Below are 27451 nucleotides of genomic sequence, written 5' to 3' on the forward strand. Positions count from 1 at the left end.
ATTCAAACACTGAACCATATCCCCAGCCCTATTTTGTATTTTTATTTAGAGATTGGGTTTCACTGAGTTGCTTAGCGCCTTGCTTTTGCTGACATAGGCTTTGAATTCACAATCGCTCATCTTCCTGAGCCCCAGGAATTATAGGCGTCCACCACCACACCCAGCTTGGTCTAGGAAATTTTTAGACCTTAAATTTTCATATGTGTTTTTTCCCAAGTCTCAGCTGCCTGCAAACAGTTCTATGATTGAACTGGATCCCATTCCTACCACCTGCTTTCACAGTATTCTTTCAAAAAAATAAATGTACAGTCATATCATGGGCCTTGGCCCAAAGTGTCTAACCAAAAGATTTGAAATGAAACACAGAGATTATTTAAAATATTGATGTTGAGATAATATCTACAGGTTAGTAAAATCTTTTGTAAAATACTGGCAGTTTTCAACACTTCTGTGAGTGATATAATTAAGTCTCCAACTGATAGAGCATTTGGAATGATTTTTGGTGATAGATGACTATAATTTTTTTCTCATCACTCTTATGAAGTTAAAGAATTGAGTGGCATTGGTGTAATAGAATTCCTTCCATTTACAAAAGCAAGTTTTCTTATGGTTTCTATCGACAAAAACAAAACCTAGGAAGAATTGATTCTGAACACTGTTTTTGCCTAAGCAAAATGTTTACTCATTTGAGTAAGAAAGTTTGTCTATTTGTGAAGATAAAACATTAACACATCCATTAATAAATGTATAAAATAAAAATATCTTTAATAAATATTTATCAAAATGTGTGAGATATGTGATTTGATCAGTTGTATACTATTAACAATTATAAAAATAATCTAAACAATATTTTTTACTTTGATTTTCAAGATCTCAGTTTTTGATGCTGATTTGTATGTGTAATCTTATAGCAGAGAAAATAAGATATCAATAAAAGACAAAATAAAAATAATATTAAGATCAAATTACATAGCAGAAGCAATATAATATTTATAATATTAATACTTGTAAGATTAAAAAAAGAAATAGTGTAACTTCTTTTGAAGTAGAGCGTGTTCATGTTTATTTATAGACTGTTAAGTGAACCTCAAACCACTTTGTTATTGAGATTTCTTTGAACACATTTAATATAAAAATTGACAATTTTATTTTAAATTGGACATATTTATAGTAATAAAAAGTATAGATTTGCAAGACCTCAAGTTTGAAAAAAATTAGGTAGACAATTCAGGGTTATACATAATTTACAAAATTGTTTCATGGGTCATGAAAGAAAAAAATTTGTAACTATATCATTTCCATAGATTTGGGAAGATCATTGTGCTTAGTCTTTAGAGATTCATAATCCTGTCCTAACGTTCTGAGAAGAATTAATCCATAGAATCTTATAATAATTATAAAAAATTTACATTCATAATTCTGTCTATAACTTTACAATTTTATATACATGTCTCCTTTGTACTACCTCTTGGATCTCATATCAAATTAGTAGTTATTTAAAACAGATGCTATACTTCCATTTTGCAAATATGTAAATAAAGCCACCATAGAAGTTGAATTATTTGCCCCAAACAATTACGGGTAAAATAGAGATTTGGTTTCTGAATACAAATTTTTGAGTCCTAATGTAACTTTTTAGGTATTTTTATACACCAATACCCTGTTTATAAACATTTTCTGCTCATAAAATGGAGAAATATTAAAAAGAAAAAAAACTTGTACGCTTGTTCAAGGAGGATAAGTAGGAGAATGTTAAATATATTATTCAGTTATTTACAAAATTAACTCTGTGAGCCAGCCCTGTGCTCTGACAGCTCATACTGTATGAACGTTTCTTTGTTTTCCTAATTATATTTTATAACAGTTTTTGCTGATGATGTTGGAGACTATAGTTTTGCTTTGTTTGTTTAGCAAAGTTAACTACAGTAAAGTAGGGTAGTTGTGGTGAACTTTACATACTTTCCACATACCTGTTACATTAATCCAAATAATTTATTTAACCTTTATAACAATTTTGTCACCTATGTACTTTTACTAACCCCATAATACAGGTGGAAAAAACTAAGAAATTAACTTGCCCAGGATTTCACAAGAAAGAAGGTATTTGAATCCCAATATTAACTATCATTGTTAAGACAAAACCAGACCTGGTTGTGAAATGAAATTACAAAATCGTTATGGTAAGAGTCCAATGCCTGGGGAAGGGGTCAGTTCCCCTTACCTCTCCTAGCCTTTCTCCAGGAAGCCTAATTAACCATAGGTTCCTACCTTTTGCATTGTCGTTAACTGCCCTAAGAGTCTGACTAATTCCTCCTGAAATGTAAGAGATGTCTGTGAAAAGAGTTTTCTTCTTACCTGTTCTGTGTGCTAGAGACCCTTCACAGGTCTTCAGCCACATATTAGGAATTTTTTTTTTTTTTTTTTAAAGGAGGAAAAAGCCCCAATGATAGGATGGGTCTAAGATGACATCAAACAACCCATAAATATTGTGAGAAACTGTGGATCAGGACTCAGAATTTTGGAGTGCTAATCTCCTCTGGGCCCTCCGCAAAATAAAGTTTAGTGTTTCCTACTTTCCTAGTGCCCTCTTGTCTTATTGTTTCTACAACATCATCACTACATTATGCAGACTGTAAAAAAAGTAACCCTATATATAATAAGATCTGGCAATGACTCAAATTCGTGACTATTTTTAACATCTTTTAGGAAAATGTAATCAATTTAAATTTATTTGTAGGGAGGTGGTTGAAAGTACGTTCTTTTTTTCTCCTCTGGGTACACGCCCCAATTTACATTTTAAGGCATAGTTCATCTATGCCTTAAAATTATGGTTTCATTTTCACAATAGTGCACATAATAAATATGGATTAATGGTTATTTTAGTTAATGATAGCAAGGCTAGTCTTAATTAGTTATGCTATGTAGCCATTCTTTATTCATAAGACAAAATTTGTGCTCAGGAAACTTTTTTACTAGAAAAATATTGCAAAAAGAAAAATCTTACCATGACCACCAGGAACTATATAGATCACTGTAAGCAGAGGAAGAGAGGGAGAGAGGGAGAGAGGGAGAGAAAGAGAGAATTTATTGTTTTTTAAATGTCTCTATTCAGAGATACTGTAAAGTAGCATAAACTTAATTTGACAAAACACACGAATTTAAAGCCTTTCTGCATATCCATTTTATGTTTCTTATTCTATCACTTCTATTTATATGCAAATATAATACTTTAAATGACAAAAAGATGCTTGATGGAAAGGAGTTGAGTTGCTAATGTTGTTTTTGGTTTAAAATCCATGTCATTTATTCCCTTTGGAAAAGAGGTGTCTCTACCTATCATCCAAGAGGTTAGACAAAAGGAGAGTCTCTAGCCCTGATGGCATTCCTGCTCTTGGATACTGCTATTTTAAACCCCTCATGCATGCATTTTGAATATAGTTTTCTTTCCCTTTATAGCTCCTGAGGTGAAAGTCCAACTTCTCCAGGAAGCAGCTGCCAGGGAGACAGCACTTTGCAGATAGAAATCTCCCCACAGTGGTTCAGAGCACCTGCCAGTTAGCAAAAATCTTGAAGCTCTTCCAGATCCAAATATCTCACATTCAAGTCCATGTGGGAGAAAGCAAGCTGGTTTAGTTAAATTCAAAAATTAAGAAGTAGAGATGACAAAGAAATTTCCAACTTGTACCATATGTAAAGCTTTGCAACAAAGTTATTCCTAAACTAACTTCTCAAATATATGATAACTCCTCCTTTTTATCACCTTTACATTCTCTGCTTCATTAGTCAGTCCTAGAGGTATGCTGGCTCAGTCTTTAGTGTAGGAATAATATGACCTACCTACCATGCAGAATGTTGTGAGTGTTCAATGATATCATATATAAGAATGTTTTCTATGCCTCTTAACCGATATAATCTTAAAATAATGAAACTTTTTATTGATGTCAGGAAATGGTGATGATTATTAGAGTTTAGTAACAGGCCCAAAATGAAGAGTTTTTTGTTTATTTGTTTTGTCACTCAGAATGTCCCAGTTTCTTTTAGCATAATATATAGAATAGCCTTTGTTCTACTCACACTTGTTTTACTTAGAAATGCTAAGTTACATGTTGAATTGTTTATAGATAATGTATTCAAGCACCTCAAATATTTGTTATTGCTATTTCTAAATAAATACATTGTTACATGGAAGTTTGAATTACATGTCAATGCAAAGAATATGATAAAGCAATCTGGGGAAATTTGCAGAAAATCATGCTTTAATTATAAGTTAAAATAAGTGATTCAGGTGTTCAGAAATTGATAAATCCATAATCCAATTCAAATATGAATAATTCTCTATGCATATTGAAATTGTACACACATACCACATATATACACTCGTACATCAATACATATGCATACATACACACAGGCTTAAATAACTAAATTGTGCATTAAATTAAGACTAAAGAATACAGATTTATATGTCACATCGTTATATTAAAGTTCCCAACTATTAGGAAACAATTAGATACAGTTCTTTATGAAAAAAAGCAAGAGAAACTCACAGAACTTATTCTTTTTCTAGGTTTTCCTCCTGTAACTTATAGCATCAAAATTTTCCAAGATGTTTAAGAATTTGGTCTTACTAGTAGCTGATATCTTTCAATCATTTACCCAGAATTTTTTTAAAAGGATATTATCTCAAAGAATTACTAGAATAAAATATACAGAAAATAGATTTATTTCCCTCACAAAATAAGAAATCAATGTTATTTGCATGGTAATTTTTTTTTCTTTTTTGCTACTATATTAGAAGTAAAATATGGCCAACTCCCATCCTGAAAATAAAAGTAAATGTTACATTAATATTACTTAGGTAACTAGGGCATTGAGTTTTAATGTATAAGACCTCAGTATTTCTATACATTGGAAGTTTCAATGTGCGAGTCATCTATAAGTTATTAATGTCTCTGAACCTCACTTTCTTCCTTGTAAAATGGGCATGATAGTATTTGACAGTACCTACCTCTAAGAGTTGTTGTGAGAATTGGCTGGAAAATACATGCAATGTCCTTAGAAAAGTATTTGATATTGGGGCTGGGGTTGTGAGTCAGTGGTAGAACTCTTGCCTTGTATGTGTGAGGCAGAGTTCAAACCCCAGCACAACCTAAAACAAATAAATAAAAAATAAAGGTATTGTGTCCTCCATCTACAACATGTATGTGTGTGTGTGTATGTGTGTATATATATATATATATATATATATATATATATATATATATAGAGAGAGAGAGAGAGAGAGAGAGAGAGAGAGAGAGAGAGGTATCTCATGTTTGGTGGTGTTAGTATTATTATCTGCACAGCAGTATTGAATTGTTAACTGCAGAAGTGTATTTTTTACTAGATTGCTCATTTGAAAAAAAATTAAACATTATTCTTACTTATAAGTGTGAGTTCTTCATTAAATAATTGAAACTCATTAAACAAATTGCTGATATAGATTTTCCACCATCCTGGACAAAGTTTCCCACACCCAAAATTATTGCCAGAATAATGAGAGCAGGACATGGTGGAGAACACCTGTAATTCCAGTGACTCAAGAACTTGAGGCAGGAGGACTGCAAATTTAAGGCCAGCCTCGGCAATTTAATGAGGCCCTAAACAACTTTGTGAGACCCTGTCTCAAAATTTAAAAATATAAATAAATAAAAAGGGCTAGGGATGTAGCTCAGTGTCCCCAGTCCATATTCAATCCCCAGCACCAAAAACAGAAACAAAATAAAGAAAATCATTTCTGTCTCAGATTAGTTCTAAGAGAAATCTTGAGATAGTAAGTCAATCATAATAGAATATAAAATGCTCCTATATATGAAATACATGTCATGATTTATGCATATATAAATTATATGCAAATTTATGTATACATACACATATCATCTAGGGAATAACTTTCCCGAAAGATATTAAAAGAAAGTATCTTAAAAACAAAGACAGGTGGGAGAGGGAACAGAATTTGTTCTGTTCCATTTAATTGTCACTTTATTTCTCTTACCTTACCTTGGCCTGGTAGTCATGGTGTGAAAACTTTCCTTGTGAGCAGAATTCGCATGAAGGGCTCTAAATATTTTTGTATGCTTTTGAAAATTCTCCTTCTGTCAAAAGTAGAACTTTGTGATACAATGAAGGGACAAAGAAGTGCAATGTACTTAAGTGACCAAATCCCTTCATAAAAACATTGTTTTCACATGGTTTAACTTTGAATCCATGGAATTTATACTTTCCTTCTCTTATTAATTTGTGCTTTTAATAGGGGCTTTCATTAATCAACATGGCTTGAGAAGAGCTGATCCATTTCCACGGAGTTGAGCAAATCCTGCTATGGGCTCAAGCTCTTGTTCAGCATGTGTTCAGAGAATTAGAAATATAAAAGGAAACAATCATTCCTAAGTCACAGATTTTTTTTTTCTTAACAGAGTTTTAAAAAATAATAAATAATCTAAATAGGCTAATTTCCCGTAAACACTCTTATGTCCACCTTTCAGACTTAATCACCACAGGAGGTAGTATCACAGGCAAGTCTGTTAGAATTATTCCACCTGCAGTTGAAACAAGCAGCTTGTCAAATGGGGCTTCATATCCCCATGTTTCGAGCTGCCCAATGTATAGTAACATCATTTATAGGGTGAAAGAGTTCAGAAACAGCAATGCCATCCTTCTTAGAAAAGCATTAACTCCTAGAGCCTGGGTTTATATAATTACAAACTGTGAAACAAAATGAAATGTTCAAGCTATTTTCTGTACATGTTCCAGCAGCCAGATGTTTGGCAGTATGTATACAAAACATCCATAAGATTGACTGAAAATTTAAGTATTTGTCGTGATATTTGGTATGGTGTTAACACAGCTTCTGCTGAAGAGCATATTTTTAGAATTTCTTTATTCATCACCCTGAAAAGTAGGTAGTCTAGCAAGTGCTTTTTTTAAAGTGGAAAAAGAGAAAAAATATATATATATTTTCAAGAAAAGCCATGCCATATTCAATTAAGGAATAATTCATATTGAGCATTTTTATTTAGATTCTTTCATTGTCTATATTTCAAAGAGATCCCAAGATCATTAGCTGCTAAAATGTTCCAGTGCGAAGTTCGGAGAAGAAAAATGACTTTGCAATCAGGGAAATGTGCCTTCATTCTGCCCATTAGTGATTTGCCTACTTCAACTTTACCAAGTTTCTCCCTTGGACTACATTCTGAACAAGAATGGTTTACCCTTTTGCACAGTTTGTCACTGGTTAATAGTGAAGACAATGAGTTTCGTTCAAATCACAACCAATCAGTCCCTTTGTTTTTTCATCTATAAAATAAAGATAATAGTGGCATATGGTTCAAAGAGTTATGTGAGGATTAAATAGGATAATAAAAGTAAAGTGGCTAACAAAGTGCCTAGCACATACTATGCAGAATGTCCACCGATAAAGTGTAGTCAAGTGCTGAAGCTTTCTTATTTCAAGTAGCTATGTATATGATTGCTCGTTCACCTGCACTCTTCCCATCTCTGGCCTTTACTCAGCACTTTCCTCTGTTCCCTCAATGCTGAGCTCAGTTCTTCACATAGAGCTCAAATTACTCAGCATATTCTTTATGTCATACAGCAGTTATTGTTTCTGTTACATACATTTGCATTTAATTATGTGCTATCATGGTTTTTGTGGGTGTGGTCCTGCCTCCCCACTATGTTGCATTTGGGAAATTTTTATATACTTTATTATTACTTTTTCCAAAACTATCTTACTTTTGCCTTCATTCAAGTACTCAACACACCTTTATATTTATTATCAATTATGTGTAGGTCATTGGAATACACAGAAACAAGCAAATAGACACATTCCTGGGTCATCTAGCTGAGAGAGGAAGAAAAATAAATCTATCTAATAAATATTGTATAAAATGAAAGTTGTGAGAACAGTGGTATTATTTCTGCTATTTAATATCTTAGATATCTTGATGACCCAAATCAGATAGGAAACAATTCGTTTGTGCAGAATTCTGGGGGAAGAGAGTTCCAAACAGAAGAAACAGCCAGTGCAAACCAGCAGAGGCAAGCACACCTGGCCTGTTGGAAGCACACCCAGCAGATTGATCTAGAGCAGAGAGGAAGAGAGTGGCGGAGACAAGGGCAGGAGAGCCTCAGGGGCAGGTTGGTCATCAGCAGGATCTGGTGTACTTATGAATGAAACAACCTGGAAGTTGTTGATGATCTGATTTAAATCTAAAAGGTTTATTCCGTTTATTGTGGGGAGAAGGGACTGAATATAAAATCATGGGCAGAAGCCAGAGACTCTGAGACCCTCGGAATGATCCAACTGGACGAATGACAATTTAATGACCTCATTTTCACTCCCTGTTCTGCATTATGGCTATTCACGAACATGCTTTGTCCTCCTTTTTACATTATAAATTCGCTTGGATGAGAAGTCCCACAGGTTTGTATGTTGAGTCTCATTCACGGGTTCTTTCTAATGTTTATCTTGAAAAACATTGGGGTGGGAACAATGACCATTATGAAATAGAGTTATCCTCCTCAAAGAGACATAAAGGACTCCCTTTCTTTCTTTCCCCCACAGTGAAGTAGTTAAGTTGGATTCTTCTGTGATGGGTTTTGGAATGCCAGAAAAGAGGAATAACGCTTATGCTAAGACTTACTGGTTATTCTTTTAGCCAGTGTCTTCCTCCACCCCAGCATAAAAGTAAAGCTGCTACTGTCTCTAGGGAAAGGGAAATATCCAGCAGAGTACTTTAAATCACACTTCCATGGTAAAATATCCATTAATAATTAATTTTCTGCTTCTTTTAGAATAGGACAGGTTAAGCAGTTGGTCACATTCAGTAAATAAGAAATTACTTGCGGTAATATCTGCAACATTCTAATCATCTTCCCATTTCTGAAACCCATTTAAAAAGTCTTTGATCTGCATTACAGTGGAAAGGACATTGAATGTGGAAAGAGAAGACTTGATTATAAATTCAACTTTGCCACCCACTAATAATGTGGCTTGGAAAAATCTTTTAACCTAAACATCTCCATTTGTTTTCTAGTGATGAAGGGCATAGCAGTCCATACCCTACTAGGCTGTAATGAGCACCCAACAGGACAAAATGTGAAGGCTATGAATGCAGCAGTCACACAATAAACACTTGATGAACCCAGATGCTAAATGACACAGTCCTACACGTGGTATTTAGAGTTCCACTCTACAGCAGCACAAATGTGATCTTGCAGAATGAGGAATATCCCCCCTCTCTCTTCTTTCTGCATATCATTTAAAATTACAATATACTGTAATTGTTCAATTATATCATTAAAGGGGTTTCATTTTCTTCATTAAATACATAAGGAAAAGCTTTTCAATTAACAATGACCTTTACGACTTTGACTAGTTTGGATTCTGTGGATGGTAAAGCTGTCTGCAAATTAGATTCTGCAGTATACCTTGCTGCTTACTTTTTCACCCAGTGATTAGTTTCATACAGTTGGCGGCAGCCTGCCCTGTTGCCTTCAGCTTGCAATTTTGTACCAATCTCAAACACTGTGTACAATCCCCCAAGGTATTCTGTGGAAATGCTGTCAAACTATTTCAATGTATGTGTGTTTTCATTCTGTAGCTGTGCTTTGTACTCATTTAAGAAAACCAGTCTTTAATTTGTAACAGAACGTTTTCAAGATGAAACATAGAATTCTAGGCCTCAGCAAAATCACTGGCATATGACCACAGCCTTCTGTTGTAAATCTTCAAGTGCTTGACTGCTCTTGGATACAAAGCGGTATTTTGGATCTTGTTATAGAATGTGACTTTGAATAAATGGCTTCAAAATCAGACTTAAAATATACTAATTGCTATTGCACTTGCCATCATTATATGGCTCATCCCTCTTACCCTACATCCCATGCTTTTTTGTGATTCCATGGAATGCCTTGCTCCCTTTCTTCTACCTAGTGTTACCCACATATCACATCTCTGTTCAGTGTCCTGCCTTCCACTCCATTTTAGAAATGTCCTATTCCAGAAAGTCTTTCTCCACATTCCCAGTAACAGTTTCTTGTCTCTCATGTGTCTGCATGGGTTTAATCAAAATACTCTCTCCTCTGTGCAGTAATAATTGGTTACTCAACTGTCTTCCTCCCTACACTAAAACTTTTACAGAGAAAGGGTAGTAGTACCTTTTGAATCCATAAATAAGTACCTTATAAATATTTGCGGAAAAAACGAATGCTCCCTAGAAAAACTATTGGACAGTTTATTGAGAAGACAGCAAAAAAATTGATCCTGAAAGTATTATATGAGCTTTGCTACATTTAATTACGACAGCCATCAGTGAAAGCAGTTTATGGTTTTATCAATAAAATGCAGTTTATAGTTTCAGTGCACAGGCTCACCAGTGGGTAATTTAAAAAAAAAAAAAAGTGACACTATTCTACACATTCTACACTTTTCACATCTGGTACATTATACTTAGAATTGGATTGAGTCAAATCAGTCTAACTCAGAGATCTTTACTACCTCTCATGATTTCAAACAAAGAAATATGCTTTAATGCAGAAAATTGTTATTTGAACTAACTTAACTTCATTCAGATTTATTTGTCAGGATTTTTCATCGAGACAGGATAAAAAAGGAGTTTGATTCTCAACTGAAACACATTCTCTCTCTCTCTCTTTCTCTCTCTCTCTCTCTCTCTCTCTCTCTCTCTCTCTCACACACACACACACACACACACACACACACACACACACATACACACACAAATGTATGCAGGTATTGTTACATATTTGCATTGGAAATGGAAGTTGTATCAGTATGTTCATGTTTCCCGAGTTTGTCTGATGTTTGCATTTGATGTTGTGCTATTATTCAGCATTTGGAAATAACATTCAGACCAAAGATAATGTTGTCTCTCATTTTCACTTTGATTAATAGTGTTCTGTCTTTGATAATTTGTAGGTGTTATTTGGAAGATGGAGCTTCAAAGGGTGCCTGGCTGAACCGGTCAAGTATTATTTTTGCTGGAGGTGATAAGTGGTCAGTGGATCCTCGAGTTTCCATTTCAACATTGAATAAAAGAGATTATAGCCTCCAGATACAGAACGTGGATGTGACAGATGATGGCCCATACACATGTTCTGTTCAGACTCAACATACACCCAGAACAATGCAGGTGCATCTCACTGTGCAAGGTAAGCCTTTCCAGAGGTGCTGTATTATGAAGGACTATATTTATAAATGTTTAATATTTAGATATCAAAATGAATTAGAAACAAGTAACAATATTGAAAAATATGTTGTCATTGTCTTCAGAGAATTAAATTCCTATACACCATTAAGTGTAAAGACTATTATAGGCATAGAAATTCCCAAAGATCAAGAAAATCCATATCTGTTAACACCATATGAAGATTTTTGTATGATTTACTTCACAAATTCCTTTGAATAATCTCTTCTGTAAATCTTCAAGAACACATATTTAATACACTAAGTGTTTGAAAACCTATACATTGAAATATCAAACATAACTTTTTATTGGTGCATATTTATACAGATTAGTTGATTTCATTTTGACATATTCATATATTCATAAAAACTTATTTTGATTAATTACACTCCCCAAACCTCCCCCACTATTCTTTTCTCTCTGCCCATGACCCCCTTCTTTTATTCTAAAATTCTTCATTCTACTTTCATGGCATTTCCCACTTTTTCTTCTGCTTTTTGTTTTTTTCTCTCTAGCTTCCATACATGAGGGAAAATGAACAATACTTTTCTCTCTCAGTCTGGTTTAGATTGCCCAAAAGTATGGTGTTTAGTAAACTTTTTGAAATATGATGGTAACTATTTAAAAGCAATTCTCTTAGCCTCCAAACACTTTCTCTACCCACTTCTGTTTACATTGATTCAAGGCACAACGAAAAGTGGCAGCCTTCTAGAATTACTTTATTTCAAAATAGAGTAATTGAAAAAAATATGAGCACAATGCTTTACACTTTGATTTATTTTTAGTAGATCATAAATCATGCTAGCTAACTTATAATCACCAAATGAAAACAAAATCATCAAATTATTTTGCTTTTGTTGCACACTAAAATGTAAAAGCTACATACCCCCAATATACATTTTGAGAAAAATGCAAGTATAATGCTAGGAAAAATGGAAAATGTATATTTTTGCCCTTTACATTATTTACTTGTGCTATGTAGATTAATCATCTGTTGTTGTATAGAAATATTATGCTCTATGGAATTCAAAATATTGTTTTGCCATATTTCTAAGTAAAATTAATAACATTCTATGATAATGTGGTACCAGTATATGCATGCTTACTGCTTAATGGAAAATTGAGGGAGCAACTTTGTTGTACTTCTCTGAGTTTATCCTTAAATAAGTAAAGGCTAAAAATTAATTTAGGTATAAGACTTAAGTCTGGAACAGATTATTAATCTGATAATAATCTAATTTTATCCTATTATCTTACATAAAAATAAACCTAAGTGTAAACACCGCTTCAGTTATTAATACACATTTTTATATTCTGATGAGATTTTCTTAATTAAATGATTTGCTTTAAGGAAAAAAGTATAAATTGAAAACAAAGCCATGAAATTTCTCAATATTTTTTCTTGATGCAGATTGTCACATATTGTAGTGATGCTCATTATTTTAAAGTGTTGTAGAAAAATATGCTAAAATGTTTACAGGAGTCTATCTTTATTCAGAGATTATCCCAGGACTCCAAACACATTTTTCTGTTATCCACATGTAATCTGTTCTCTTGTTCAGTTCTTTGCCTTTTGACCTGAATTTCTAGACCAAAGACTACAAAAGATTTTTATTTTCTGAGAAAAAATGGTCTTGGACAATAATATATTTGAGTCACTTAAGATATAGACATTTTGCTGGTACACTCAACTTATAGGGTTAAGCAACGCTTTTCTGAATACTAAATGTATCCTGTTTTTCTTTTTCCATTCTCTCTTTTTTCCATGTTAGGCATCTACTTTTAAAGCAGATCGTGAAATATATGTCCTTCCCAGGCTCATGTTTATTTGTCATAGGACTTTGTTTTAACTATATGTTACATTGATTGTTTAATGCTGTTAATAGTTTTAAAATGATTGCCTGAGTTACTATGGTAGTAGTATTTTTTGCTGATCATTTGGTGGTGGTGAACATTTGAGCCGTTAAGAATGCCCTTTGTGAATGTTTTGTCAGTTTATTTTGTTCCTCTAGAAAAAGAAAATTCAGGCTACTGATTTGAAAGTATGTGGTGGGGTCAAATTAAAAGCTAATAATTTTACAGCATTTATGAACATAATTACTTATTATAAGTTGATTGGCATGTGGGCTATTTTCCAATTACATTAATAAAGTTCAGGGAATACATTAATAGGCTTGTCAGTCAATTCAAGAACTAAATAAATGTCATAAAAAGTCAGTCCCACTTAAGCTACATTTCCTCTCAATGAACAAAAATAAACTGATGTGCACATTTCCTCAGTCTCTAATGTGTTAGACTGTCTGATGCTCAGGTGTATCTGGATAGTTTTGAAGCACATACTCTTTGTCTAACAATTTGTCAATCCTTTATTCACCAAGATAAAGAAACTCAGCAATTGAGGGAAAACTGTATTAATCACTGATGTCAAACATACATTGACTGGTAAAAACACAGCTCAACTTCAATTGTTGCAACTGTGTACTCCAGGGAGCTAGTTCTTCAAAAATCTTTTTAGAAAGGGGATAACAAAGCGGTTATCTTGCCAACACAGACAATGTGGAAGTTTGGTACGGTTGATTTCTTACAGCTATTTAATATAAACGAATGGAGCAATAGGGAAGGAAAACACTGGAGTAGAAGTCAGAAAACCTGGATTCTAATCCTGCATTTTCCCTCATAAAATGGGAAATTCCCTAGTCTCTCGTAACACTTGATTTCTTTTTTCCAATTGAAATGGCTCAAAACAGATCTTTAAGTTAAAACCCAAAAGAAAAACAACAAAAACCCACAAAGGAAACAAATAAAAACAAACAAAAAGCAGTTCTACTGTTCTTACTTGCCTTAAGTTTAAAAAGGTAAAAAGAAGTTGAAAAATGAAAGCTTTCATAACTTACAATGAGCAGTATGCAAACTAATGTTTCCACCAGGCCTCCAGTAGTATTTACATATTTCTTTACATAGTTTTCTTTCAACAACTGAGCCCAACAACTATGCACTCGTGGAATTTATGGAATGTAATAATTTGGGTTTGGCTTTAAGATGGCAGTAACTTGCTAACATATTCAGGAAGGAAATGAATTTTTTCATTACCTATATATAATATGGTGTTAGTAAATCAAGTTACCTAACTATCAAATCATGTGATGTGATGTTTACTAAGAGCAATCAATCTTCCTTGTTCATAAGCAAATGTGCAACACTGGAGAGCACTGGCTATGAGGTTAGAGCTCCCAATTATGATACTGAAATGATAGAAGCATGAAGTGTAATCATGTGCATTTGAATATATGTCTAGAATACTTTCTACTTTGACTTCACCCTAATGTCTAGAGACAAGGTTGTATATACCACAAAGTAGACATGCAATTGTTGTATCTTAAATAAGTATATATGAAATCTTTATCACTCACCTCGTGCCTTTTCGGGAAGATACACTATGTGTGTTCTCTGAGCAGAGTAGGAGACATGAGTAGCACATAATTGCAGACCACAATAACATTTTGAGTATATTTAACTCTCCTTGTATATTGCCATTTCCCCAGAGTTTGACATATGAATGCTAAATGGGGTGCTGTTTTTTTTCAAGGACAGATTGTTTCTGTACCTCCTGAGAATGTATCATCAGAGAGCACTGACTGGTCAGCTCTTTTGGGGTGCAGAGAGTCACTTGCTTCCCCAAGGTCAAACCCCATAGGCATTTTAACTCCAGAATCGCTAGTTGTCCAGCATACACTACCACTCAACTTCTTGCCCGATTCAATCCTCCCTCCTTCCTCTTTTTTTCCCCAGCATTGGTCACAAGAATGTGCCTTAATAAATACCCAGCACTCTAAACTCAATCTTGCTTCAGAGTATGCTACCCAAAGTTCCAAAATATAACAATGTTAGGTCTTGGTCTGGCTTTGTCAGATTTTGAGAAAGCCTTTGTAAAATGGAAAGACGAAACACTCAAATGCTGTTTATTATTAATGTTGTTTTATGTTGGAAGGGATTAAAAGTGGCTTATAAAGAAGTATTCATTATATCAAGATGAATAGCAAAAATAGGAGGTAACAGATAAATAAGGTAAGAGTAAGATGCAGTTAGAGGTGAAGTTAAATCATAAAGTTTATGTCATGATTTCTATATACTTTCAAAGCTTCGTAAGATATTTAGTTCAAAGACTCCTAGCAGCCCCAATATAGAGAAGAAAACAGGATCTGCTATTCATTTCATGGTCTATAAAGTTAAGACATTTTTCTCAGTACCCTGATTCTGTTATTCAGACTAGAGCACTTTCACCACGAGTCATCTCAGTCACCGCTCTAAGGACATCTCAGCAGTAACTGCTATAGGACACAGCACTTGTTCACTGGATTTTTCTTCATAACACTTTTCAGTATAACCTAAAGTATAAGGAAGTAAAAAAAAAATATTAAACCTTTAAAACTAAATTCAACAAGATGCTAGTCTAATAACACAGAGATAGCTTTTTGATTATTGCCTTAATCGATGAATAAATTTTAAAACCTATCCTTCCCGAGGCAAACCTCACAAATACAATTTCTCTCAATGAGTCTTTTTTAAAGTATCAAGTGGAGATCCTTTAAAATTATACTACCAATTAGTATCAAGAGAGCAATTATTCCATGTGGTCACAAGCACAAATCCATATTCTTTAGGTACCAGCACATCTTAATTTCAGGTTAACATCTTTTTTATGAATTCTAAGGTCTTGACAAGATTAACACACCAGAACAGACAGGCACCACACTTCAGTTCCAGGTTGAGCAGAGGGGAAAAAGCAGCATCCCAAGATCTGGGCCTGCCTTTCCCAAAAGACCCAGAGGGGAGGAAAGCTGTAATGGTCAAAAAAGCATGTCAAAATGCCATGTATGTTAGAAAACTCAAGTCACTGTTCTGCAACAATGAACATTTCCAAATTTCCAACAAGCAACAAAATGAAAGCAAAGAAAAATTATCAGTACTAGGAAAAGTTTTACAAAGCCCATGAATGTCCAACACTCATTGCTTGCATGCAGTGAGGGCTCAGGATAAAACCCTCAGCTTAGCTCCCACCTGTGTCATCCAGCTCTATTTACACTGGAGGGGAAGGTTAAGATTATACAGAAGAACCCAGTTTGAAACATGTTCCAAATCACTAAGAAAAGGACAGAGATCCCTAATACATGTTCTTAATGTTTTTAGTATGGGAACACCTAAAATTAAAATGATCCCTTAAATTTGTTGTTTATCACTAACCTTCCCTAAGAATCTTTAAGGAATGAAACTTGATGACGTACCGATGAAATAAAATAGTTACAAAACATAATCTTAGGTAAGTGAAAAAGGTGACTCATTTGGCAAAGTTAGTACAAGTAAAAGTTAGGGACAAGGTTTCTCCAGAAGTGGACTTAGGTTTTTGTAGATGATCTGTATCTTGACAGTATTATCTAGATAAGAGAGATAAATGTGTAGGAACACCTTGCAAGTGATAATATATAATGGTATCTATTTGTGAGAAAATGATCATCATTTACTACTCAAATATTGATTAAAAGTGATATCAAATTATTAAGATAATATTCCCATATTCATTCTCATTCCTTCTGCAAGGAATTCCTTCTTATTCTACTATAAATCGGTCTTTATTTACTCCAATTCATATTATGTGACAGAATCCAATGGGAGCCATATTATACTAAGCTAACAAGGTCCAATTAATACTTGACTTCTGGTCACAGGGCCAAAGACCAACTAAGTTCAATAAGTGATACAAATAAGCTTGAATTAGTCCTTACAGATTCTCTGCACCATAAGGTAGTCATAACAATGAAACTGTACCTAAAAACATTCCATTTTCCTATTTTTGTTGGTTGGAGATATCCATGTTTGCAATTTATGAAGGTAAGAACTTACCAGCATTTTAGACTGTATGCCTTGATAGTTAATAGGACTGTCATATATTTCCTGGGCACTTTATCTAGTGGGAAATGTGTAATCTGTTGAAATATATTAGACAATATCATGGAAGTCTAGAAAGCAATGATCTGATAGTTAAACACTTCAGAACAATTATGCCTAACTTGTGAAACTTGGGAGAATTAAGTCTTTCAGGTGTCATTTGTGATCTGTACTTTAACAAGATCATTCTTCAAAATGCCGTCACAGATAATCTCAAGCCCATCATCCGTGTTCATGAAATACGGCAAAATAATTTTTTAAATTTAAGAATGCCTTTTTCAGATCTAGGTTTTCTCTTTCTTTTCATGCAATGTAGTATGGCTATAATAGCTATGGTTATAAGACAATGCATCAGTATATCTTCTAGGAAGTCATTTCCTCACTGCTATCTGTAAATATATTGGCATTGATTAGGTTATTGGTTTAGCTAGTAGAGTCCACAAGATATAAGGTTAATCAAACTAAATTTTAGTGAAATTTTCATTTGAATAGTGACTTTTTTTCCAGAGTATAACGTATTTCTCTTAAGAATCTTCTCCCTCCCTCCCTTCCCTTCCCTATTTCTTCTCTTCCCTCCTTTTCTCCCTCCTTCCTTTTTCTCTCTCTCACTCTTTCCTTCATAATCTTTAAAATAGGATTATTGACTATTATGTTTTTGCATTTGGGATGAAAGAAGTAAAAAGAAAGACATGGTAGATTTCAATAAGTAGTATTTTTCTTCTAAAAACATTTTTGCTATAAGTGTAGACATCTTATTTTTTTCTAATCAAAATATCAGTACATGAAATGTCATATATTGTGTAATGGAAGATATTGGAATGGTATTATAGATTAATACTTTGCTAAATTTCATAATGTACTGTTCAATATATTCAAAGAAAATGAATAAGTTTATGGTATTTTCTTATAAACTTTCACTATACTTTCGTTTGCCAATCGAGATAGGTAAGAAGGAGCAAAAAGGGTAATATTATAGATATTGCACTTGCTGGCTTTCAACTGAGTCACCCTTTTTCCTACAGAAGGAACATTGTGAGCTGGTAACAACAAATGGGAACAATATTAGAATACAAATGAGCATCTCTGCTCACTAGGAATTGTGCCAACAAGGAGGGTTTCCCTCCAGTGCCTTGGATGCACTCATATTTTGAGGGAGTGGCAAGGGAAGGCCAGAAACGGAGCATCTGTAGAATTTGTGTGCTGATGAGGAGCAATTGTACCCTGCCTTATCTTCTTGTAGCTTTGAATCATACTGAAAAGTATTAAATAAATAAAATTTCTGGGAGTAGGGTGTAAAATAAAGAAGAGGAACATTATTTTTCACTTTGAGACTGAGTGAAACAGTAGTTCTGATTTTGATAACGTATAGTTCAAGATGATTTGAAAATATTTTAGAGTAATTAACCCTTTAAGCAAGATTTGCTTCCCTTAAATGTCCCTTAATGACCAATGGATATTTATTAAGGGGTCTAAAACATATAGTTTGATAAGTGACTCAAAGTTCAAACTGAACATGTTTTCATATTCTTAGTAGTAATTCTGAGTTCTGTTTTGTGTGTACATTATAGAATGCTTATATTTGCTGACTATCAGAGAATATCTTTATGTTTTCAAAAAAAGGAAATAACTGATAACTGTATGATACATGTCAAATTCCAGTGTAATGTGCACAATCACTATGAAAATCTCTCTATAAATAAAAGATTATCAACCTCTATCTGGCCCATTTATTTTAAGAAAGACTGAAAATAAAATCTAAGTCAGGTAGAATAACTTATCTTCTCCTAAGAAGTCATTGTAATATGATTTGATCTATGAAATAATTTTTCTGTTTTCCTTTCCAAATCATGTAAAATTAAGATGTTATGACAGAAGAAATTAGGATTTTAATTTCAATATTTTCATCAACTAAATCTTAAATGATATATCCCTTATAACCTTTATTTAAGGGCAATAATAAAATGTAACAGAGGAGAAATTTTTAATCTGCTTATTATTTATTTTATGATTTGTAGCAGAAAAGTAAACATTAATCATAAGTAAAGGAAAGTGGGCACAACTGAGACATCTGCAAAGTTTACTTTGCAGGGTCAGAGTGGTCTATGTCCCAAAGTCACTGCACCCTTCATCTCTTCCATACCCTCTGGTTAGTGACTTAGCTAGAGCAGTAAACAGACTCAGAGAAGGTGGACTATCCAACTTCCCTTAGCTGTCAGCTTTCTAACCCACATTGGTAGGTTTGCTTTTAGCTCAGAAATTCTTAAGGAGTTTGTGGTCATGAACCTACTTGAAAATCTGATGAAATCTGTCAACCCTGTCTCTACTAAAATCTTCATGCTTTTAACATTTTATATATTTACTTACATGAACACAAGGCACATGAACCCCCTAAATTTATCTATAGTCTACAAAGAAAACTCCTTGATGATTCAGACTGGATCTTAATCCTTTTTTACTACCAAATATTCAGAACTGTGTCTGATAGATGTTGAAAATTCAGTAGCATTTTATTGGTTGGATACATGTACATACTTTTTTCTTCCCTGGCTTCATGCCAATCACTTTGCTTAAGCTGTGACTTAATGTATTGATGCTATCTTCTGGGCATTAACACCAGGAATGCTGACATAACAAGAAAAAAATTTAAATTAAAAGGATTAGTTAGGTATTCATGACTTAGTTTGCTTATTTTCATTCCAGGTCATAGCATCCTTATCCTCTGCTAATCCCCATGTTTCCACTAATGCAGCAGAGTGATTGCATGTTGCAGTGAAAAAATAATAAATGAGATACAAGCATTTTACAATTTTTTTTTCTTCTAGCCATGTTATCTTGAGAAAAAAAAATATTCTTTACATGGGCAGAATTAGTTATAAAGATGACAACCAAGTGTTTGCATTCCAAACCTAAGTAAAAGGTTAACATTTAAAAAGAGACAAGAATTAACAATTAAACTTTTCTTTTAGGTTTTTTACTTATCCTTTCTGGTTTTGATTTGAGCAAGTGGGTAGGTGAACACTTTTTAGGATGTCTAAGAAGGGGGATAGATTTCAGAGCTATTTGTCAGTGTAGAGTGAGGTAGCACATACTCATTGCTGTAACCTCTGCTTAGGACCCTTTCATTAAAAGGTAGTTCACTTTAACAAGGCATCTTGGGTTCCTGCAGTTTAAGTCAATGAATATATGAGGTCCCACTTCAGTTCAATACTTCCTATGTGCAAATGACTTTGCTCAAAGTTGAACCTGGGTTCTTCCTTGTGGTAAGCACATGTTGTCATCTCTTTAAGACTTACTTTCATCCTCTGAGAACTAAAATGTAACACCAGCTCTCTGGTTTGCCATGAAATTTTTAAAAACAATTAGATACATAAGACTTTTCAAGAAGTGTCTGATTCAGAATAGGTGTTCAATGGATGTTGTGATCTTTCTTTTTCTAAAGACCTACTATTGTACAGACAGGTCCTTTCCTCTTTATCTTTGAATTAGGATATCATTGATATGCTCTCATTGATTCCAAAAGATTTTTATTTAAGAATATACATAATGAAGTTAATTTGTAAAATATTGTTAAAAATAATTACTTTCCCTTCCCATGGAGAAATTCTTTGTTTAAAAAAAAAAAAAAAAAAAAAAAGGGCTGGGGAGATAGCTCAGTTGGTAGAGTGCTTGCCTCTGAAGCACAAGGCCCTGGGTTACCCAGCTCAGAGAGAGAGAGAGAGAGAGAGAGAGAGAGAGAGAGAGAGAGAGAGAGAGAGAGAGCGAGCTGCTTTTCCCTCTCAGTGCCATGGGCACTGTGTCCCGCAAGGTCTCTCTCCTCCACCTTCCCTTTGGCACTCTCACACCAGGAAGCCCCATGTCCCCATGAGGCTGCCATGACCAATCCTGACCTCTGGGATCTGGCAGTGATACCTAATTGCAGGAATGTCAGTGCTTCTTGTTATTACAAATCTCTGAGCTGCCCGTCCTTCACATGTCGGTCTTTTCAGCTTTTCATCACATTTGTGAACAGCTCGCTTTTTTAGATCCTTTTTATTTGAAATACTTAGATTGGTTTCTGTTTTCCTGACTGGATCCTGGCTGATACTGATTTTTTCAAGTGTTTTCTACTTGTAAATATTCTCAAGAGGCATGTTTTTTATGTTCTGTCCTCTATATAGGTAACCATCTTATTTAAAGATAATTACCTATTTAAAATCTGGGAACATATATCTCATTCCTGAGTATAAAAAGCAAATTTAAAAACGAATTTTAAAATTAATTACACATATGTTGGGGTCTCAGATTTACTAAACTAATTATCAGAAAGTAAGATAAATTAGGGGGAAAGCTAAAAGTATGCATAATTATTAAATGCTGGCATTTATGTGAGCCTTGGGCTTCTCTTTATTAGCTTTTTGGGTGCAATTATCATTAACATTTCAGTTGCATCTTTAATGAATATTAGTGCTACAAATACACAATGGCATGAGTGGAAACAGCAGTCTTTCATTATCTACACAGACTGCAACTTTAAGGAAAATAACCTACAGAGAAGCTATAGAGCTGTGGTTGTATATTTACCCTGGGAGCTCTGAGCTGTCCAGCAGTATTCTGGGCCTAGAAATTTTTTTTCCCCCCAGCTGAAAACATGCTTTGTGGGTAAACTAGTGAAGAACAATCTAAAACTCTTATCCAAAAAAACCAACTAACCAAGTTTGAATACTAAACTCTCACACAGCTGAGGCTTATTCTCTGAGCATTTGCCTTGTGTTAAGCATTGTCATGGATGTTGGAATACAAAGATCTGCAAATAAGAATAGCTTTTTCCTTCAAAAAACTTACAAATCAAGGGGTGAAATGATGTGAAGGCAAATGAGTGCACTAAAGTTGGATGGGGGCTGGATGGATATAGCTGCAGGGCACATAAGGATGCAATATTCGTCATTTAGCAGATTCATAGCCAACATTTGGGATGAATTGGCAGGGAAAGGGGCTTGAGATTAAATGATAAAGAAGGAAGTGATAGTTAGCTTGCAGTAATCTTGGAAGTGACTTTTAGTGTGTATAATAAGTCATTCAGAGCTGAGTAAGGCACTACTTCAGGTCTGATCGAGGGCTGAAGAAGCACTTGGAAGGAGGATGCTACATTATTTTGCTGGGCAAAGTGGACTGAGGCCTGGGGAATGGGGTGGGAACAAGGGCAGATAAGTTCTTTAGAGTGGAGGAATAGCTTGATCAGAGAGGGTTTTTAGAAGTGGTGCTGACAAAGGGATGCTCAAATATGCCTCTCCTGAGAGATGAAGATGCAGTTGGAGGTTGTTTGAGCATGTGAGAAGCAATGGGACTCTTGGGGAGCAGCAGTAGGAGGCTGTAATTGCTGGATTCGACTGCTGACTGGAGCCATTCATTGCTGAGAGGAGCAGCTGCAGAGAGCTTAAGCAGGGAGCCCTAGGGAGCCACCGCTGGGAGCTTCCCTGGATTAAGAAGCTGCCAGGGGAAGCAACAGTTAGGAGCGTCTTCATATGGAAACTAAAGTTATTCATCCAGTTCCACCACCTCAGCAGGTGGAAACAAAGTCTTATGTTGAAATATTTTGATAAAATCAATTTAAGATTTTTAAATAACAACTTTTCTCAAACTCTGATAGAAGCTTCCCTGGCTGATGCAGTATCACCTCTATTATTATTGTTAATTGAAAGATCATTTTACCCTAAAAAGTAACTGTTATATTGGCTCACAAGAAATACCAAAAAGTATATGCCAAATATGGCACTTTGGGATATTTTTTCCCTGGGAAGAATGAATATTAGTGTTTTATTTTATTTAGCTTGGTGGGAGGAGTGGGTCAAATTTATGGTATAAAGACTTGAGACAGGGAATCCAGTTGAAAACCACTGTGTTATTCCACATTTCAATAACAGAATGAGAACCAGAGTGGATACTGTAGAAAAGGAAGGATATGAGAGTAAATACATTTAACCTGTGAATGGGAGCATTCTAGTATTCAATTGTATCTAGTAATATTTTTGTTTTGTCGAAATCTTATAATGTCAATTTTTGTCAAAATCACTCCATCTGGAAAAGTTTTCACATGAATTAAGTCCCATGGGAGTCAGTTCTCTGACTTAATAGATACTTCATTGCTGTGGGTTTTAATCGATAGACTTGACCTTCAAACCTTGCCTGTTATACAATCTGTTCTGAGCAAACAATGGAATGAAGTGAAGTGAGTCAAGCTTTGAGTATATTAGTGAATTGGGATTTGAGTGACCAAGAATGAAATGTCAGGATAATAACACAATGGAGAAACTCATTTTTTAAAGATTCATCATATTTGATTTTTTTTAAATAGGTGCAGCATATCTAAAAGAGCACTTTTAACACAAAAGTTATGTGTATTTTCAAAGTAATAAGGATTTACCCTTGAAGCTTCTGACCTACTAAACATTCCTGGAAATAGTTGCTTCAGATCTGCTCTGGTCAAATAAAAAATTGCTCTCAAAGGTATTTATTTAGCTAATGAACATGTCTTACACAGCATTTGAACAATTATTTGAAGGCAGAAAACATTCCAAGTCTCATCCATCTCTTACAAAGAGTTGTTGGCTTTGCATACCTAGGAGTGTTTTTTTCCCATATCCAAAGGAGACACTGTCCCACTTTTGGAGACTTGGCATGTGTTGAGATTACTGCAAGGCTTTTGAGCTTTCAGTTCACACAGCCCACACATCTTTGACAGTATGATGTGTTCCTCTTTTAACTTTGCAGTACACAGTGGTGAGGTCTTACTTAAAGGCAACCAAACTCAATATGTGCTTTCTGAAGTGTGGTTTGCTATTCAATTTGGTGCTTCCAAAATATGATATGACTTATTTTTTGCATTTGCATGTAGTTAGCAAACTGGTGTGGACTTAACAAGATCAAAGGGAGGGAATATATGCATCTCTGGACCCTTTGAATTCACAGAGATTTCTTGGAACACACTCTAGGTTTAAAATACAAAGTTAATCAAATAGGAAGAGCTGTTTATCAGAGAAGCAAAATTATCCTCTCTTTTCTTCCTTTGAGATAAGCGAAGGGGCTAGACTTGTGGTTCGTCACCTTCTGAAAGAAAAAGGACTATTTGTTGTACTTATTATGAAAATGTTCTCTTACTTTTCAAAGATAACTAAATATATCAGTTTGATTTAGTATGCTCCATAATTTTCCAGTTCTCTCCTTGTCCCACTGCATCACTTAACATTCTATATCCTCACCATCAAGTGGTATTTATGAATAGCCGTAGGAACAAAGTCCTGTACAGTGCACTGTGCCAAGAGTGGCCTCAGTCCTCTCCGACTCTCTGCAAAGAGCATTGACACAGATGGAGAAAGAGAGAGCAGGTGCACACACAAGAGCTAAATGTCACACTCACCTTTGCCTTTTTCTTTTGCCCAGTGTTGTGGTTTGGATATGAAGTCCCACAAGAGCACCTGTGTTGATACAAACTATTCAAATGTGAATGATTAGATTATGACAGCTGCAACCTAATCATCCTAGTTTGGATTGGGTAGTAACTGTAGGCTGGTGAAGTGTGACTGGAGGAGGTGGGTCACTAGGGGCATGCCCTGGAAGGGTTCATCAGCCTTGTAACTGTTTCCTCCTTCCTCCTCTCTGCTTCCTGGCTGTGATGAAGGGAGCAACTTCCTTCCACCACACTCTTCCACCATGATGTTCTGTTACATCTTGGGCCCAGAACAATGAACTCAACCCACCATGAACTAAACCTCTGGAACTGTGGGTGAAAATAAACGTCCTCTCTTCTAAGTTATTCCTGTCAAGTATTTTGGTCACAGCGGCGAAGAGCTGACTAACCAAATTCCTGACATTGACCAATAATTAGAAGTTGCCTATTGTATACAACTGCATACTCTTTGGTTTGAGCCCAGAATGAAAATATTACACATGGCTGAATAAAAAACTAGAGTTGTCATTGGGAACATTCTGTCTAATGAAAAGTTAGAATGTGTTGTATTAGAGATTGAGAAAAATCTCTGGGTTTTTGTGTTTCTATGTGATGATTCTACATTTTCAGTATTTAATAATGAGTGAGAGATTTTTTAAGGAACTCCTTATCATTTAGAATCTTGCCATCAAATTATTGCTTACTATCCTGAGAAGTAAGAACGTAAGACATTTTTTTTTTCTAATAAGTCTCATAATGTTTTTAACCTTATTTGCTTTTATATTATAAAATTAATAAAGACTTATTGAAGCATCAACTAAAACAAATGGGTTTTTAAATAAATGGATGGAGTTTGAAGACACCTCTGTGGGAAACAGTGTAGCCAAAATGGCAAACAACCTAGAACCTACTTCCTGATTCCTCCAATGTAACCATCTGTTCTGCTTCTCTTTACTCTTCTGCTCACCTTCCCTTACCCTATGGGAGTACTGAACATTTTGAGATTCCATTAAATAACCTGATATTTCAAACATCTTCATCAGCATTCTTTCCTGAAAATTCTTCCTTTTTTTGAAGTAGAATCAATCACACTTTTCTCTTGATTACTTCAACTCTGCTATCAAAATCCCTTATTGCTAACAATAAGGGCTTATCACTTAGCCCTTTTTCTGGCTAAGTGATAAGCTACATGAGGGTAGGTTATTGTTTATCCATGTGTTAGTCAGTCTTTCCTACTATAACAAAATATCTGAGATAATCATCTTAAAAGGAGAAAGGTTTGTTTTGGGTTAGCAGATTTGGAGTTTCTAAGCTGTGGTTGGTTGGCCCCATTGCTTTTGGGCAGGTACTGATGCAGCTTGTCATGGTGAGAAGCCCATGATGAATTAATCTGCCTATCTCAGGGCAGCTGGTTAAGCAAGAGAGAGAGAGAGGCTAGTGTCCCTCATTTCCCCTTGAACACAGACCTGCAGTCATCTGAAACTTCCCACTATTCCCTACCTCTTTAAGGTTTCTACCACTTTCCAAAAGCACCGACCTGAGGACCAGATCTTTACCACATAAACCTTTGAGGGACATTTCAGATCCAAATGATAGCAATTCATTCTTTTCAATAAATCTTTTCTCAATAACCTTTACACTATCATATACTAATTTACACTATCATAACTGAGAGAATCAGGTAATGGAACTGTGTTTTGTAGAGAAATGAATTCTTCAGAATGATGACGGTACAGCATAGGTTTTCACAATGGAGAAGATGAAAGTGATAGAGTAAGATGAGTGTGGTGGCACATGCCTATAAACCCAGCGTCTCAGGAGGCTGAGGCAGTAGAATTGCCATTTCAAAACCAGCCTCAGCAACTCATAGAGACTGTACACAACTCAGCGGGACCCTGTCTCTAAATAAAATACAAAAAAGAGCTGGGATGTGACTCAGGAGTTGAGTGTCCCTGGGTTCAGACCCCAATACCAAAAAAAAAAAAAAAAAAAGAAAGAAAATGATAGAATATGATAGAATATGACTGGATGAAACATAGGCCTTTGCTCTGTCACTTAGGAGCAGTGTGAACTCAGGTTTGAGATGCTTAGTCCATTTGAGGCTTGGTTGAGAATGAAACCTATGTTACAGAATTACCTGAAGAATTAAAAGATAAAAGGTCTTCAGGAATGGACATAAAGTCAATATTCAATAAGTAAGACTCTTTTTAGTATTTGTAATGAAAGTCTTTTAAGAGATTTGTGTTTGTGTTTATAACCAGATGAAAGGATCTGTTTCGACTCCTTAGTGAACTCTGTCACTTTAACCTCTTATTTAATAGATAGATTGAAGTGCATTGTTATAAATATTAGCTGCCTCTTTCTCCAACTTCTTCTTCTCTATTTTATTTAGTCATGACAGTACAACATAGAAAAATGCATATGCCAAGACATTTTTCAACTTTATAATGACAAAATGATTTCTTAAAAAACCTAAATATGTTAAAATGCCACTCATCCACTTTGTTTATTAGAATTAATGAGATTCTTGCTAACTTAAAAAAAAAATTTAGACCAACCACCTTCTACCTGACAAACTGAGAAGTTTTATTTTTTTAGATATAGATTTTAATGTGTAGTTTCAATCTTTCATAATGACAGACTAAATGTAGACCAATTGTTGGCAAAACTTTTAGTATCAACTAAAGGAAGACAAAAGACACAGTAGCAGCCAAAAAGACATGTATATACAAAATAATAGTCATTACCAATGGCCAAAACAAGAACACAGAGCAGATAAATACACTCAGTTAAAATACTAGGCAGTGATTTCATAGTGAAATGGTGGTAGCCTAAG

General features: G+C 34.6%; 1 protein-coding gene across 1 annotated transcript in view; it reads left to right on the plus strand.

Annotated features, from left to right (window-relative positions):
- Negr1 (neuronal growth regulator 1) overlaps positions 1-27451 on the plus strand; it is an 807725-nt gene that overhangs the window by 314954 nt on the left and 465320 nt on the right. Inside the window, exon 2 of the mRNA XM_047539557.1 lies at positions 10982-11214. Coding sequence (XP_047395513.1) covers positions 10982-11214 — 233 coding nt within the window. The remainder of the gene's footprint in view (positions 1-10981; positions 11215-27451) is intronic.

Source organism: Sciurus carolinensis, chromosome 1, assembly GCF_902686445.1.
Source record: "Sciurus carolinensis chromosome 1, mSciCar1.2, whole genome shotgun sequence".
NCBI classification, from domain to species: domain Eukaryota; kingdom Metazoa; phylum Chordata; class Mammalia; order Rodentia; family Sciuridae; genus Sciurus; species Sciurus carolinensis.